Genomic DNA, 17,935 nt, shown 5'->3' on the forward strand with positions numbered 1-17,935 from the left:
AAATCTTGCGGCATTTCCAGACTTCGCCCACTCCCTCCTCACTCTCCTGGCTGTCTTGCTCCTTCTGTCTCCTTCATGGGCTGCTTCTTTCCGCTCTCCTTCGTGACTGTTGCGGTGTCCAGAGTCCAGCCCAGGACCCCATTCTTCTGACGTTAGTGGCCACCTTAAGTGATCTCTACACCTCTATCTCCAGACCAGATAGATTCCTCTTTGAACTTCAGGCTGGTATATCTAGTACCCGCCTGATATTTCTGTGGCACCTTTGCATTTTGTTCCAGGCACTGTCCTAAGTGCTCTGCATGCCTTGTTTTAATGATTGTCCCAGCCCTTTAAGGATGGGATGGCACTCTTGGATCATGATGGAGTATGATTTAAGTTTGTTACTGTTCCTGTTACTGTTCTGTTGAGATCATTTGAGGTTTAGAGAGGTTAAATAACTTGTCGCAGTTATAGAGGAGCCAGAATTCAAACTCAGTCATCCCCAAATCTTAGATATCCTATAGGTAATTGGAGAGAAGGTGTGGATCAAAATGGATAATTGAAAAATAGAAGAGCTCTCCACGGGCCCAGGAAAAGGACAGAGGAGGACTACGCTCTAAAGGGTGGTGGGTACAAGAATGGGTAGAGAAGGGGCAGCCGTGCTCAGGCCATCCCTCCAAGAGGATTGGAGAATTCAGTGTGGGTGCCCACCTTTATTCGAATGGTTATGTCATCCATTATGAGTAATTTGAATGCTCCTCCTTCTTTTGCTGCCATACGCTTATCCTGATTAGTAGGACCTGCGTTTACTATTTTCCTGGGCAGCTTTTAGGAGGCATTTGTGTTGGCTTCTATTCTGTGCCTCCCTCTCCTGCCACACCCCTGCTCCCTGGCTCCTCGCTCCCCACTCCCCTGCCTCCCCCATGACACGGATATCCACCGTGGGCATGTCTGCAGTGTGGTGTGGATCGCACCCAGCAGCTTTCTTCATCATTGTAGGGTCTTGCCTTCACGAAGTCTCTGGCTTTCCCCTGTAGGGCATGGAGCACCCCGTGACCACTGTCAGCAGCAGCGATTTGGAGAAGGCCTACCTGGCATACTGTGCACCGGGCTCTGACGCCCAGGCAGCCATCCTGAAGTTCCAGGCTGGAAAGCACAGATACGAGTTAGACTTCAAAGGTACGTCCTGACCTGCTGCCCTCACCCAGCAGGGCTTGGCCGTCTGTTGGCTCTGCGTTTTCTGCCTTCGCCCTGGAGAAGGTCCATGTACACACTGGGGCCCAGGAAAGAAACGGGAGGGGGGGGGGTCCTTGTTCCTGAAATGCTGTCCACCTGCAAGGGGAGACAGACCTATAACCAATGATGGCAGCCCAGGGGGGTGGAGGAGAAGCTGCCCCGGGAGGGGGAGGTGAAGGGAGAGGAGCCTGAGGAAGGACAGGAGCCCGAAGTGTGAAGGAACAGGCCGGGTCCGCGTGTGTGCTGTGGTGCTGGTCTTGTAGGCCACGGACAAGTCCCTCTGGTCCCAGGGTTAACCTCAGTCCCTGACTGATGTCCTAGCTGTTCCGCTCTGCGCTCTGCCTCGTTCTCCCAGCGTGACAGCTCCATGTTGTCCTCTGTCGGCACCTGTGGCCTAGGTGGGCTGCGGATGGAACATGTGCTAGACACACACTTTGATTAAAAGTTGCTGGAAGCAGATTATCCTGTGCCTGTGGTGTCCTGACACTGAGCTTTCAGTGACTTGTCTTGGTTGCCTTTGCAAACAGATAGAAACAGACCAAATACCCTTTGGCCAGTTCATCTAGTGACTGACTTTGGAGGATTTTTTTTTTTTTTTTTAAGTTTTAGGTTTTTTTTGTGGCTTCTCTTAAGCCGTTTCCTTATGGATTTATCAGTTCAGCTCAGTTTAACTCAGTGTTGCCTTACCTTTTAAACTCTGAATCCTTCTGAACGTTCAGCACCTTTTGAGGGAATTCACTGGGCCTTCCTGTAAATGCGGTTTGCTGTTTTCTCTATTTTTGTGGACCTTCTTCTGTGTGGAGGGCAGCAAAGTATATGTGGTGAGTTATCCTAAAACCACTTGACCTGCCCTGCTGTGGTTTTGTAGTGCTTATCATCTTGCTGAAGGTAGGATCGCTGCCCCCTCAGTGTGCCCTTCCAGAGAACGTAAAAGCGTGTTCTGCTCTGCAGGGACAACTGCTTACCGGCTTTCGGCATCTGCTGGAGAACACCAGCCGCAGGTCAGGTGGTTTGCGGTCCGTAGTCTGATAGATAAAAATGCACAAAAGGGGATGGCAAGCTACACGAGGATTGAGTCTAAGCACCGATCGGACTGTGGCTGGCAACTGGTTGAAATACTCCTTTTAAATATCTAGAAAATATCAAAACCAGAAATGTCAGATGCAGCCTTTATCATTCTCAACCTAGGCTGCATCCCCAGGGGACATAACAGAGAATCAGGATAAGGGTGGGGAAAAAGCACATGCATACAGTTTTCTGCAAACTGCAGGAAAAAGTGTGCTCACCCCACCTGACCCAGACTCACTCAGTTCTTTTTGTTGGTGGTGGATCCCAGCAGCTATAGAAGTAGTCTGAGGTGAGCTAGTTTCCCATCTCACTGAAAGGTGTAGCGAAAGCAAGTCTCAGACCCAAATCTGCCAGACACATTTATGAACTAAATATTATTAGGAAACAAGTACAGTTAAGAAATGCACACAGCAGGTCAAATGATTGGTTCTGTAGGATTGAGGAAGACTCAGTGCTGTCATTTTAGGGACTCTTGTCCCAAGCATCACTCAAGGCCACCGTCAGTGCCAAGATTCCAGAGGCAGAACTCCGACATCTGTTAGCTGGCATCAGAAGGGTAGAATCCCTAAGGTCACGCTTGTTTAGGGACGTAGCCTAGTGTATCCCTGCTGAGGGTAAATTAGGGGAAAAGTCTCACCTTTTCCTGTCTGTGGAAGGGTAGGGAGTGGGTCTCACTTATATTTAGCCAGTCTGCATGTCTTAAGTAGTTTTACCAGTGAAAACCCATTTGAGATTTATCATGATGTCAGTCAACAGGCCAATAAAAACCCATGTAAGTGTGCTAATCATTGATGGGATTTGAGTGGTGGACAACAGTAGGGCTTGTGGTAGCCATGTCTGATGCATGGGCTCCTGATTAGAATGTGGAGGACCCCTGGGAGTGCCGATCTTGATGACCACCTGGGCGACAGCATGAGGGACACACACCTCGGTAATCACACAGTGTATGCTCAAATGCAGTAACGTAAGTTACAGAAACCTACAAATTAATATTAAAATGTTTTTTAAGTGGAAAAAAAAAACTGGTTTTGTACTCTAAGTGCAGAAAGTAAGACGTGACAGGGTTTTCCTGGTGGCTAGGGACATGTAATTGAGCTCAGAGGTATTTGTGATTTTTCATCTCGGGGTCAGTGTCTCCTCAACCCTTAGGATGAACCTGAGGATCTTGGGGGTGGGCATGGGGCAAGAATTTTGTTTATTAAAGATGGTACAGGTTTAAAAAGGTTGGGAAATACTGCTGTGGGGTCGGTTTAGTCAAATTTTAAAAAGCCATAAGAGTAAAATTATTACACTAATTCTAAATCCCACTGGCTCAAGATGTGGTAATTTGGTCTCAGGCTGGGCTGAAGCTTTTTTTATATCCAAGTTGGGAAAAATTGCTAAGCAAAATAATAGTTTAAACAAGATTGGAAGGAACAATTTAAAAGTACTCATGTATAATTGATACGTCAGTTACTCATCATTCATGTGTTCATTAAACCCAGTCTCCTAAGGATACCTATTTTCTTTATGAATATTTGAAATGTGAAAATTGCCTAGTTTTTTTTAACAGACTGATTCTAGGCTTTACACATTTGGATTAGTTTCCAACCCATTTAGCTTGTATTTATAAAACATTGCTGTCCTGTGTGTGTATATGCATTTGGTGGTTTTTTTTTTTTTTTTCCAGTGTTTGTTCAGAAAAACCTGGTCTATGGCACAGTCAGAAAGGTTTGCCGGAGACCCAGATACGTGTCCCCGCAGGAGGTGAAGGTGAAGCAAGCCTGGTAGGTGGCGTGTGTACCGGGTGGGGGGTGCTCTGCTGCACATACAGAAAGCCTCCTCAGACTGGCTAATGCAGTAAGAGGGTTTGTTGGCTTATGTCACTGAGTATGCCAGCGCTCTGTCTCCAAGTGCCCAGCCCCGCCCCCCAGTACCTTTGTACTTTCCTTAACTTAATACCATAGTGCTGGTGTTAATATCAGCGTTCCAGAAAAGGTCTGAGAATTCATGAAACTGGAAAATCAGGGTACACTTAGCACATTTCAGTGAGAGAAGTATTAGCATGGATCATAAGATGATAAATATAATGCAGGTTTATAGAGAGAAAGATGTCAGAGTATTATTCTAATTGTGGTGTAGATTAATTAATTTCTAATTAAAGCATTAAGGTGCCAAACCAAATGCAACATGAAATAAAGGAAAAAAAAACTAAGACACTGGAAAAAAAATCATATAATTAGATTTTTTAAATTAACATATAATGTATTATTTGTTTCAGGGGTACAGGTCTGTGATTCATCAGTCTTACACAATTCACAGCGCTCACCACAACACATACCCTCCCCAGTGTCCAGCACCCAGCCACCCATCCCTCCCACCCCCTTCCACTCCAGCAACCCTCAGTTTGTTTCCTGAGATTAAGAGTCCTTATGGTTTGTCTCCCTCTCTGGTTTCATCTTGTTTCATTTTTTTCCTCTCCTCCCCTGTGATCCTCTGCCTTGTTTCAAATTCCACATATCAGTGAGATCATATAATTGTCTTTCTCTGATTGACTTATTTCACTCAGCATAATACTCTCTACTTCCATCCACGTTGTAGCAAATGGCAAGATTTCATTTTGATGGCTGCATAATATTCCTCTCTGTGTGTGTGTGTGTGTGTGTGTGTGTGTGTATGCATATATATATATGCCACATCTTTATCTGTTTTTTAGCTCTTTCCATAGTTTAGCTATTGTGGACATTGCTGCTATAAACATTGGGGTGCACGTGCCCCTTGGATCACTACATTTGTATCTTTGGGGTAAATACCTAGTAGTGCAATTGCTGGGTCATAGGGTAGCTCTGTTTTTAACTTTTTGAGGAACCTCCATACTATTTTCCAGAGTGGCTGCACCAGCTTGCATTCCCACCAACAGTGTAAGAGGGTTCCCCTTTAATTAGATTTTTTAAAAAAGATTTATTTATTTGAGAGAGAGAGGGTATTTGTGGAGGGGGGAGGGGCAGAGGGAGAGACTCTCAAGTAGACTCCACACTCAGCACAGAGCCCGACATGGGGCTTGATCCCACGACCCCGAGATCATGACCTGAGCTGAAATCAAGAGTGGGATGCTTAACTGAGCCACGTAGGCGTGCCCCGTATAATTAGATATTTTAACTGTAAGTTTGCAAGTGGTGTTACTGAGTCATAAAGGTATTCTTGTGCAGATTTTTCCAGAAACCAAAAAACTGCTTCCTGACTTAGGGTATAATTTAGAGAATGATTAGGGGACAGTAATAATCTCACTTCTCATATTTACTCTCTGTTTCCATCTTCAAGTGATTGTATCTTTTTTATAACTTAGAAGGGATCTTTTCAGTAGCTCTTTGGGTTTTTCTGTTTGTTTTTAGAGTCAGATTTTGTTATTGGTAGCGTGAGCTGCGGTCTTGGCTTCTAACAAAACACGTTGCTCTTTGTGCTCTGGTTGCATCACGAATGAATGCCAGCTCTGATGCCGAGTCACCTGTGGCAGTTTGACTGCTGGCATCCATGTGCCACGAGCTGGGAAAGGCTTGGAGCCAGAGCATCATCTTTGTGGGTAGAAGATTTGTGATACACAATTATAAGGCTGCTTGTTGTGATCTGCAAGCCAGTCTAGGCTTGAAGCTGGCTCATCAGCTTGTATTTTCAGTCAAATAGTTGAATCATAGACCTGAGTGTTTGAAAATGTTGAAGTAATAGAAAAATAATGGAATTATATGCCAATGGAAAAAAAACCCCCTGTATTTCATGGTTTTATGTACTTGAATATCATGGGATACCAAAAACCCAAAAATGGATGCTGCAGGCACTAAGAGGCCAGCTGCATCCTCAGGGCGGGTTCCCGTGTGACTACCAGAAGCCACGAGGGGAGCCCCTGTCTTTGTAAGCATTTAGGAGCAGGAGAGGGCCCTCCTGCAGCTGATGGGGCATATTTATGAGCTTGGTTCTGATCAGACCCCCTCTGAACCAGTAGTTTTAGGCTGAGTGCAGATATCCTGGGGTTGGAGCTGGGAGAAGGGTCCTTCCTGTCCAGTCTACATGGCCACATACAGGGGGAGAGTGGCCTGGATGGCAGCAGCTACTACAGCGCCAGGTACAGTTGGGTGTGTCACAGCCTCAGCTGTTGTCGTCAGCCAGCTACACCTTCCTTTAGCCAGAGAAATCGGGCTCATTTCTGTTTCACGGTGAACCGATAGTTTCTCTGCTGGTTCTTCTGGGGCCCCGCAGATGGACTTCAGTGGTTGTGTTTGTGGAGCATGGTCATTTAAAGGAGTTCCATACTATCAGTCCAAGAAAAAGGTATACTTAGTAGTCAGTATCTTCCTCCCTGTTGTCTCCAATGTTTGCACAATGAGTAGCCATTTACATACATTTTGGATTTATCCTTATCTTTCTTTTTGCAAAAACGAGCAAATGCATATACATAAAAGTATTTTCTGATTTCCCTTTTCTTGCACTAAAGGTAGCGTTCTATATGTACTGTTCTGTACCTTTTCTTTTCCACTTAAAAATAATTATTCCCAGGGCACCTGGGTGGCTCAGTCGGCTAAGCGTCTGCCTTTGGCTCAGGTCATGAGCCCCACATCGGGCTCTCTGCTCAGCGGGAGCCTGCCTCTCCCTCTCCCTGCCGTTCCCTCTGCTTGTACTCTCTCTCTCAGCCAAATAAAATCTTTTAAAAAAATAATTATTCCCTTTCAGGACGCTGAAGTCTTCTGAAATCTATCTGTCTTCATAGCTCTCCATCACCAGTACATACCCTGTTTTATTGAATCTGTCCCCTTTGGAGGGATATTTTGCATTGTTTTAGGTCTTTTGTTGTTACAAGGGAAACACCACAGTGGATGATCTGGTATACGTGCTGTTTCATATTCATGGAGGTTAAAGTTCGAGAAGGTGAATGCAAATTCCTCTTAATAGGGTTGAACCATTATGCACTTTGCCTCAAGATGCTTGAGGTACCTGTTTGCCTTGGCCTTGCCAACAAGTGAGTCATCAAGCTCTTGGACTTTCGCTCTTCTCATGGGTAGCAAAGGGTGTTAACAGTGCATTTTGATTTGCTTTCTCTTCTGAATGAAGTTTAGTATTTTTTCCTAACTGTTACAGCCATTTGCCTTTTTCTATGGACAGTATGTCTTTTTGTTCAATTTTCTGTCAGCTTTTGGTATTTTTTTTTAATACGTTAAGAGCCTTTTATCTACTGGGGAGATGAGCACTCAGTTTCTTATACAAATCACAAACCTTTTCTCTTGATTTCTTAGTTGTCAGCTTTGTTTATAGAGTATTTTACCCATGCAGAAATGTTTATTTTTTAGTGAAATGTATCCATCTCTCTTGTGTATTGCTTCTGGATTAGGAGTTTAGTTAACTGTGGCTGCTTCTACTTCTGGAAGTTATTTTTGATTTTTTCCCTAATCAGAGCCTACCTTAGATACAGTTTGGAAAAATATGTCTGTCGCCTTTCTGAGACTGGATGTCTTTTGTTATCACTGTAACGTAGTCTTCAGGGGGCCACAGACACCACACATCAGAAATAAAAGTGATCATTTTGATCAAATTCAGACTAAGATATGACTGATTCAGGATCTCCCCACTGACCTGAGAGTCACACAGTGTCCATGCAACCCAGGTGACAGTAGACAGCTGTCGTAACTCTAGCAAGCAAGGCTGCTGGGGCCTCTTTGGCCAGCTGGGACTCGGAGAGTGGGTCGCTTTCAGAAACAACTTCTCTGTTTACATGAATGACAGGGTCACAGAATATGACCTCCACATTCCAAAGTTATAATACCAGAGTTTGAGGGCAAGTTTGAAATGGCATTTACACATCAGCTCTCTGGTTTAGTTCCTTACTGTCCTACTAGCCTCCATTAAAATGTTTTATTCATGTGATTGAGTCCTATTTTTTCTTTTCTTGCCGACTTATGGATATTTTTGTTCATTTTTTTTCCCGCTTCTACTAGTTTGGAAGTTATACACTGTATTACTTTTTTTTTTTTTTTAAAGGCCACACTAGAAATTGTAACGTGTTCTTAGGTATGAGTCGGTCAGCATCTTTGTCCTCCTGTCACATAATGTAAGAGCTCCCATATACCTTATTCCATTAATTTCCTCTCTTGTTTTTTAACTTCATGAGGTACTGTTACTTTAAACAATGAATGTTTCATTAGATTTACCCACATTTTACTGCTTTGTTCTTTCAGATTTTCTTAGATGAAGGTCTGTTGGAAAACTGTGTTTTTGTTTGCCTGAGTACATCTTTATTTTGCCCCCAATCCTGAAAGATATTTTCCCTGGTTATAGCATTTTGGGGTGTGGTTATTTTCTCCTGGAACATTGAAGAGGTCATTCCACTGTCCCCTGGTTTCCATTGCTGCGGTTGGAAAATCAGCTGTGAGTCTAACCAGAGCCCCTTTTCCAGACTCACTCTTGTCTTCCTCTGGCTGATTTTCAGATTGTGTTGGTCTTGCTGTTATGCACTCTAACCCTGGTGTGGCTGGGCATGTGCTTTTATTTATCCTGTTGGAGATTCTTGGGGCTTCTTAGAACTTTGTGTCACTGAGTCTCCTTTGTTCTCCTTAAAATAGCCTTCAGCCTTTCCTCTCCTCTCTTTTCAGAGCTTTGGTTAGGTTCTGGACCAGATCCAGGCCTTCTCTCTCTCTTCTCTATGTCCCAGCTTCTCCCCCACATCTCCCATCCCCTCATTGCTGGGGCCCCGTTCTGGATAACTGCCCTCCCTTCTCATTCAGCTCACTCCTTATCTCCTCAGGTGGTCTGCCCTGCTTGCAAGCCTGTCCTTGCAAAGAGTGTCTCTTTCACTTCTAGAAGTTCTTTCTGGTTCTTTTTTAAACCCTCCACATCTTTTTATAGTTCAGTTCCTTGCATATATTTTTAAAGTTTGTCTTATATTTCTTTAAACGCAGAAAGAATAATTGTTGTGTTATAATCTTATAATCTTGCCTCATAATTTCAGCATCTTCAGTCTCCATGGTCTATTTCTGGCTGATTCTTGCTTGTGGGACCTTGGTTAGTTATAACTGTGCTGTTTTCCTAGGAGAGTTATTTGTGGGAGTTCTTTGAAGCTTAGGGTGAAGGTACATGTCTCATGCCAGTGGAAACAGAAGGTAGATCTATTGTAGGAAGAACAGAGCATTCTGAAATGGAGTCAGAAGGATTTCGAATTATAGGGATGTAGTCCCTGTTCCTAGACCTGTTGGGTCCCTTGTCTTTTAGAACTCAGTCTTTCTTTACTTAGGTTTTTTGGAAAGATCATATGGTGCTTATGTTATGTGAAACCTGTAATTAAACATGCTGATATTGCAGTGGTATGAAATAAGCTTAGTCCCTTTAAATAGGATATATACAGACTGCAAATAGCCTCTTAGCAGTTCCAGTCAAACTTCTACTGTCAGACGAGGTTTCTTTTTTTTTTTTTTGAAGATTCATTTATTTATTTGAGAGAGAGCATGAGCATGAGTGTTGGGGGAGGGGGAAAGGGAGAGAGAGAATCCCAAGCAGAATCCCTGCTGAGTGCGGAGCCTGACGCAGGGCTTGATCTCATGATTTGAGATCATGACCTAAGCCGAAATCAAGTTGGATGCTCAACTGACCGCCACCTAGGTGCTCCTGCCAAATGAGTTTTGACATACATTTTCTAAAATGTTTTTGTATGCCAATTATACCTCATTGAGGCTGCTTGAAAAAAGAGCTCTTTGAATTTTTAAATTGTGGATGAAAGTTTGTGTGTGCTCCTTTTATCAGATACTCTCTGCCTTCCATGCAAGTGTTGAGATACAGGTGAGAAATGGATCCCTCGTGCCTGATTGTTTAGGGTTTGGCCACGTGGGCAAAGACAGACGTGCTCCTACATGGTGGATAGTGTGCTTAGGTGTCTCCTCACCTTTTACCTGCTTTTACAAAATGTTAGGCTGAGACCCCAGACTGGTGGTACCAGCTAGTGGCGGCTGCTGATAGTAGATCTGCTTGAGTCTAAGAACAAAATCTCAGTGTTTTTGTTTACATTTTGTAGCAGTGTCAAGTTTCAAGGCCCAAAGAGCATCCCAGACCATTGGGATCCCTCAGCCCTGCCAGACCCTGGCTTTAAGGTATGGGACTTGCGCTGCCTTGGGCCATGGAGGAGGGTGTTCTTAGACATAGTGAGTGAGAAGACTGAGGAAGCTGTGAGGCCAGGCTGGGGCTGGAGGGAGGAGCTGTGTGGGGTTTTATTTTCTGGTCTTGGGGATTTTAAGGCTGGATGACCACCAGGAAAATGGTTGTGGCCCCAAGGGGAAAGGATGTATTGTGGATGAAGGATGATGACCTGGAAATTTCTGGAAAGGGCAGAAATAGGAGCTTAACAGCTGCTTAGCCAATAAGTATTAGTTTTACTAAGCAAGAAAATAAAACCAGGGGAGGATTTGCATATGATGAGGGACATTTAGAGGGGAGTTCCTGTTGGAAAGTGCCAGATACCAGAAGACAGGAACACCAGTTCACATGGCTCATGTCGGGCCTGCCAGCTGACAAGAGCTACACTGAGTTCTGTAGAGTACTCAGGTCATTGTCCACTACTGCCTCATGTATGTGGGGCCCTCAGACTGCCCTCTGACGCTGACTTCCTGCCGAGCACTGTGCAGATGGGCTCTGGGTTTGTCTGCCCTGAGAGCACTCCTCTCGTTGAGTTGTACCCAGACCCCGGCATGCACCCAGACCCCAGCAGCCCAGACACACGTGCGAAGGGCTGCGTGAGTCTGAACAGCAGTACTCAGTGTCATAGGATGAGGTGACCATATTAAGGGGAATAGGGAAGGCTTCACTGGGTCCACACCTAAGTGATGGCCGATGCTTGTACCTGCAGAAGTAGGGGACGAACATAAAGGTCAATGGAAACTGCATAGGGAAGGAGCCCAGGTCAGGATGGAGGGTGTGCAAGGATGCTGGGGAACAGGAGGGAGGTCAGGGCCGTGCTGTGGAGCGCTTGGTTGTGGGGCTGAGCTGCAGGCCATGACAGGTATGGGAGCCCTTGACAGTCTGGTCCGGGGGGGCAGGCTGGTCCCCACTTGAGGGAGAGGAGTTTGATGTCCTCCCATGGGATGGGAGCAAGGAAACCAGAGTCAGAGTTTCAGTTGCAGGAGCCCTGTGGACGTTCAGACTGCACTCAGGGTAGGGGAAGGCCATGTACAGAGGGGTTTCCCAGGGATCCCCTAACAGGCTGTCATCGGGCCAAGCCTTGTAGAGTAGGGAACAGGGTGGTTGGTTAAGTGCAGGCTGCAAGTGCAGGAATTTGTGGATTGTCACTGTGCAGAGGTCAGCTGCCCTTGGTCAGGGCCCCTCCTGGCCCCTAGGGGGTGCTATTTCCCAGAGCAAGGCACTGAGGGAGAGGTGGGCTCGGCTGGGAGGATGCAGTAGCCAGGCACCGTCCCGCAAGTCTCCTCGGGCTCCTGAGTTGATGCGTGCCCGTCTGCCAGCCTGACCTCTTCCTTAGCACTCGCAGTGAGGCGTGCTCCTGCTGCACGCACTGCTGCCCGTGAGCCTGAACCTGCTTTAGTGGGGTTTGCCCCCCTCCGCCAAACGTGTGCACTCCGCATTTACTGACACCAACTCTGATCCTGTAGACTATGTAGTCTGCCCTGTGTGGGTACAGAGGAGGAGCGGGGACGTCCTGGGGACACCCGGAGTGGTGCTGACGTGAGCATCACGTACCTGTCCTTTAGGAGGGTTTCATAGTGAACAAAAGACAAGTGACCACAAACTGCATACACCCCACGGCTGGAGAGACTACACCCCTACACCCCTGGGCGAAGGGAGAGTGGTGATCACTGTCTGGGCTTGCTGGCAGTTCTAGCATTTTATGAGCAGCCTTGGGAAGGGACTGATCTATATTTTACACTTTGAGGGTAACAGACAAAAAATATTTGCTTCCTGCAGAAGATAACCCTCAGTTCTTCATCAGACGAGTATCAAAAGGTCTGGAACCTATTCAACCGTACGCTGCCTTTCTACTTTGTTCAGAAGATTGAGCGAGTCCAGAATCTGGCCCTTTGGGAAGTCTACCAGTGGTACGTGAGGGGCCCACTCTTGCTGGGCTGGTGACCATCCCCTCCAGTACATACATGGGAGGCTAGCTGCTTGCCAAACGTGTCCTGGGTTTCAGGGACAATCTGAGATGGCAGCCACTGCTTGCCCAGTGCTGGTGGCATCGGGACCTGTGTCCCTGCTTTCCTCCCCATCTCTCCGTCTTTATAGCTTAGTGCTGGCACATCCCTCAGAGCTGAGGGGGCTCAAGCTGCCCTGGTGACAGCCAGCACTTGGGCTGGTGCCTTCTGCCTCCCTGCCTGAAGATCAGCAGACTGGTCTGTGTCAGCCACCCACGCCCAGAAGAAGATAGAGCTGTTGTCCTGATAGCCAGGGAGCCGGGCCTCATTTTTGTGCCTGAGGACTAGCATGTTTTTGGGTGCTTAGCGACTTGTCCTTGTAGGGAGGAGATCTGCAGCGGGTCACCAAGGCGGGCCTGGGGTCCTGCTGACCTGTCCCCAGAAGAGGGGGTTGGAGCAGCGTCATCTGTACTCTGGGACCAGTGATGAAATCAGGGTAACTGAGGGGGAGAGGGATGGCCCCCCACTGACCAGCATGCCCCAGCTTCCCAGCTTCCCTAGCTAAGCTCCAGGGGAAGCGAGGTGGTGAGGAAGAAGTGGGTCTGGTCTGCTTCGGGAGTTCAAGAAGTGGAAGAGGCCTTGAGCTGTGGAGGCAAAGGCTTCCCTTGTGCTTTTCACCCTGGTCTCACGGGCCTGGACTCAGGATGCTTCTCATACAATGTGTTTTCTTGGGTCAAGTGGCCTGTATTTGGCACCAAGCACCCTCTGCCTCCTGTCCCATGATTCTAGGCAAAAAGGGCAGATGCAGAAGAGAAGCGGAGGGAAGGTGGTCGATGAGAGGCAGCTGTTCCATGGCACCAGTGTGAATTTCGTCGATGCCATCTGCCAGCAGAACTTTGACTGGCGGGTCTGTGGTCTTCATGGTACTTCCTACGGCAAGGGTAAGGGCAAAGGTGGCCCTGCTGACAGAACCCGGCTTTCTTCCCAGGGGCTGGGAAACCCTTTTAAAGCAAATTGATGGAGGGCATGGGGGAACCTGTGTGAGTTGATGAACTGGGTCCAACTCCGTGAGTTATGGACTCCTGGCCCTCTGGGGGGCGTGCCCAGCTGGTGGCACCCTTCCTCTCCGTGTGCAGCCAGGAGCCTCACCCAAGGTTCCAGCAGGAGCTGCCCTGCTCAGGCTGGGCTTTGTGTCCCTGTGGAGTGGAGGCCCTGGACGGTGAGCATGGGTGGAGGGAGGAGAGCAGGTGCCTTCCCAACCCCGAGTCCGGCCCCGGACTGTGCCCCTGTGATCATCAGAATGGGGATCTGAACACTTGAGATCCCAGATGGAATGGGAGTTAGCTGTTTTCCTGTGTTATTTTTAAGCTTTATTTGGAAATAATTTCAAACTCACAGGGAAGTCTCAAGGATAATATTTTTAAAACTCCTGCATAAATTTTACCTAGATTCATCAGCTTTAACCTTTTGCCGCATTGGCTTTATTTCTTTGGACCCGTTTGCCAGTAGGTGGCATACATCATGCCCTTTCCTCCTTGAGTGTCTCTTAAGAACAAGGACGTTCTTTGCTGTAACCATGACATGGTTGCTAAGTTGAAACTTCTCATATGATGTGATGCTGTAGTCAGCAGCCCGTCTTCTGAGTCCATCACTTGTCCATCAATCAGCCTTAATCAGGTGTGGCAACAGCTGCAGGGGCAGGATGGACGGAAGCCGGTGGTGGGTTGTGTATCCGAATGTGTGTGTGGCAGCCTCCAGTGCAGGTCCCATTCAGCGAGCTTCGGAATTCTCGATGCGGGGCTGCTGGTGGCTACAGTGCTCCGTGTATGGGATCTTATGCTCTTTCCGCACCAACCCTATGAGGCTGGCATGACAGCCCCATTTTAGAGCTGAGGAAGCTGAGGTTTGGGGGCTAGGGAGTGATGTGCCCAGGGGACCTTTAGGATTTGAGGGACCAAGTCAGAACTTGAGTTTTCTCTCTCAGAGTTTGGTGATGCCTCTGATGCCCTTCATGAGGGAAGAGGCTGGAGAAATGGGAGGACAGGGAGGCAGGGGTGTCACCTGGCTGACGGGACACCCGAGCCTCCCCTTCCAGGCTGCGGGCTACCCCCCGCCCCCGCCGCCCAGCTGAGCCCACGTGTGTCCTTGCAGGGAGCTACTTTGCCCGAGACGCCGCATATTCCCACCACTACAGCAAATCTGACACCAAGTCCCACACGATGTTCCTGGCCCGGGTGCTGGTGGGGGAGTTTGTCCGAGGCAACGCCTCCTTCGTCCGCCCCCCGGCCAAGGAGGGCCTTGGCAACGTCTTCTACGACAGCTGCGTGAACAGCATGTCTGACCCCTCTATCTTCGTGGTCTTCGAGAAGCACCAGGTCTACCCGGAGTACATCATCCAGTACGTCAGCTCCACCAAGCCCATGGTGGGGGCCTCCACCCTCTTCTCCTTGGCATCTTTCTTTGGGGGCCGGCAGTGAGCCCGCCAGGGTGTTTTTAATGCCTTTCAGGCCTGTCTTCCTTGGAGTAGCTATTCGGGAAGGTGTGGTTTTTTTTTTTTTTTGTTTTTTGTTTTTTTTAACAAAAACTTTTAATGAACTGTTCATTTAACGTTGACTTCCTGATGAAGTTACATTCTTAATCTCGCACTGGTAATGGTTTTCGGTTTTAAGCCACTCTTGGGCTCGTTACTAGACTAACCAGAAGTGATTATAGGTGGTCCTGTTACTGCCTTTTACTAGTGTGTTAAAGTTTTATTACTTACACTCTTTGTTGACTTTGCGGCTGATTGGCACCAGGCACAGAGTTTCTAGATACTATTTTATGGATTGATTTTAAATTTAAGTTTCTGTCTCTGCAGTGAGTCATTTGGTTTTTCAGGGTCTCAGTGGCATCTTGTTTAATTTTTTGTCAAAATGACACAGTAGCCATCAGTGCAGGAGGCCTCCCTGTCTGTTGCTCTGGCTCTAATCCAGGCAGCTCTTCTCCTGGGCTTCTGGCCTTGGAGTTGGCCCATCAGTCACGGTGTGAGAGCAAGTGGCTACTGTGTGGCATCACTGGGGCCCTGTCGTGGGGTCCACACCATTCAGTGGAAGGTGACAGGGATGAGTGGCTGCCAAGGACCCCCGGGCTCTGCCCACGAAGGCCCATTCCCACATCTGAGCACACTGGACACCCTCCGAATGTGGGTTTTCTGTTCCTGTGAGATTTGAATACCTGTGCTGCAAATGTCACAACGGAGAATGGAAATAAAAGAATATTTATCTGAAGTGGGCGACAACCAAAGCTCATTCTTCAGCATCTATTTATCGAGCACCTGCGGGGTACAGACACTTTTCTGGGTTTTGGGATATAACAGAGCCCCCAGTACTGGCCTTGGGGGCTGTGTGTGTGACTTATCCTAAAGCTGATGAACCTGAAGGTTCAGGGCCACTCACTTGCTGGGGCTTCTTCCACAACCGTAAGAGGGGCCCTAACTATATGGCCACATGGTCCTACATCTCCGTTAAATTTGCAAAAGTTACATATTCATATTTTTTTTCTTTCCCCCAACCGCTATGAATTTCAAGTTCCACAAAACCCAGATTGACTACTGAGCAGAGTGTGTTGTGGACATGGAGGGGTGGGTGCGTTCTGAGTGTGTCTTGCACACATAGCAGTCGATGGGAGTCTTTTTTTTTTTTTTTTAAGATTTTATTTATTTATTTGACAGAGAGGGAACACAAGCAGGGGGAGTGGGAGAGGGAGAAGCAGGCCTCGCGCTGAGCAAGAAGCCTGATGTGGGGCTCGATCCCAGGGCCCTGGGACCATGACCTGAGCTGAAGGCAGCCACTTAACTGACTGAGCCACCCAAGCACCCCGTCGATGGGAGTCTCTGCTGGGCACTGGCTGGCTCTGCTCCGGGGAGGAGGGGCGGGCAGGGCAGCTCTGTGTCATGAGGTGGTTCTCCCTGTTGGTCTCCGGGTTCAGTCCTCAGCAATGGGCTCCTCCTCCTCCTCCCCTACACCCTTCTTGCCCATCCCCCCACCTTCCTAATACAGTGTGTCCACTTCATGGGACGCCTCCGCTTCTGTCACTTTGTCCTCAAGTTCTCAGATCCAAGGCTGTTGAGTTTTTCCATCTTTGGAACAGGTGTAGGGAATGCCCTGGAACCTTACACAGGTCAGCTAATCAAGGCAGAGAAGAACTGAATTCTATGACCAGAAAAATGTAGCAACAGCAGTACTACCTTACCCACCTGTTGGGCTAGTCACCTGGTTGTACATGGTATGATTTTCAGAGCCACCAAAATATTTACCCCATACCCTGACTGATGAAATTTTATTCACTGCTTTTCGATTGAGTCATGGTCCTACTACAGTGTAGGCGGGGAGGCAGAGGGGTGTCAGGGAGAACCATCAAATCAGGTGCTTGCCTGCTAAGTCTTAAATGTAAACGATCCCATGCTCATTAACCATCTGGCTGCTGGGAGCTGAATGATGGGCAGCAAGGATGGTCCACTGGGGAGTGTGGGTGGGACGGATGGCTGGCGAAACCTGGTGTGGGAGGTGATCACATGCTCCAGACAAGGCAGTTGAGCTACAAAGACTGCAGGGGCCCTGGATTTGCTCACCTTTCAGAAAGCAAGCCAGGAAGAACACCTACTTGGACCTGAAATTTGAGAGACGGACGGGGTCCGTGTGACCAGGCTGTGGGATCAGGGGGTGGGCATGTGATGGGACGAAGTCAAAATGATGGTAACTCTCTTGGTGCAAAGAGGCGGTGGCACCCAGGGCAAGTGTGTGTGACTGACTAGTCACGAGGACCTGGCTGAGATCCAGCTAAAGGGTCCTGTGGAGGGTCCAGTCCGTGCCATCTCCTGCCCCGTGGTAGCTGGCATTGCACACGGGATGGTGGGATTTCAGGGGAGCTAGGGATTGTGGGTTGAAACAGTGGAAGGGCCGAGTCCAGCAATTCTAGAACATGAGGAAGCCTCACTGCTGTGTCTGAAGATGAGAAGCACCTGGACAGAGAAGGTGAGGGAAGCCAATGGATGGAGCTGACAGGCCAGGGGCGCTGGGTGCAGGCTGTGCTCTGAGGAGGGAGCCAGCTGCTCCGTTGGGCCCTTCTCGAGGATGAGGCTCTGTGATGGCCATAGAGGGTCGGGGGCTGGGAGATGGGCAGGCCAGTCAGGAAGGGCAGATGGGTCACCAGGAATGGGAACGTGTGGCTTTCTCTGATGAGTCTGAGCCCCAGGACCAGACATCTAGAAGGGGCTGGGGCCCAGACAGGAGAAGTGGTGAGAGCGAGGGTGGAGAGAGAGCTGTGTGATGGGCTGGCTGGGCAGCTCCTAGGGCTGGGACAGTGCTGGGGGACGAGGCTGCCTTCCTGTCTCTGGGGAAGGACTCTGGGGGAAGTATGGGGTCTTCTGGGCTGGAGTGGGAGAGGACCCAACAGCAGAGGCAGCATCCACAGCCATGGATACGTGGAAACCTCTTGTGCCAGCTCTCCTGAAACAGCCTAAAGATGGGTCAGCGTCTGGGTAGCCATGCTTCCTGACTCCTGCTCGGAATGCTATCTATAGG

General features: G+C 48.2%; 1 protein-coding gene across 1 annotated transcript in view; it reads left to right on the forward strand.

The window, feature by feature from the left end:
- PARP12 (poly(ADP-ribose) polymerase family member 12) overlaps window positions 1–15,640 on the forward strand; it is a 38,303-nt gene extending 22,663 nt beyond the window's left edge. The window contains exons 7-12 of the mRNA XM_081799999.1: window positions 1,017–1,158; window positions 3,953–4,049; window positions 10,310–10,385; window positions 12,208–12,338; window positions 13,164–13,315; window positions 14,526–15,640. Coding sequence (XP_081656125.1) covers window positions 1,017–1,158; window positions 3,953–4,049; window positions 10,310–10,385; window positions 12,208–12,338; window positions 13,164–13,315; window positions 14,526–14,851 — 924 coding nt within the window. The 3' untranslated portion in view covers window positions 14,852–15,640. The remainder of the gene's footprint in view (window positions 1–1,016; window positions 1,159–3,952; window positions 4,050–10,309; window positions 10,386–12,207; window positions 12,339–13,163; window positions 13,316–14,525) is intronic.
- The last annotated feature ends 2,295 nt before the right edge of the window (window positions 15,641–17,935 follow it).

The sequence above is a fragment of the Leptonychotes weddellii genome, chromosome 12 (assembly GCF_054177405.1).
Source record: "Leptonychotes weddellii isolate Sample4059 chromosome 12, ASM5417740v2, whole genome shotgun sequence".
NCBI lineage: Eukaryota > Metazoa > Chordata > Mammalia > Carnivora > Phocidae > Leptonychotes > Leptonychotes weddellii.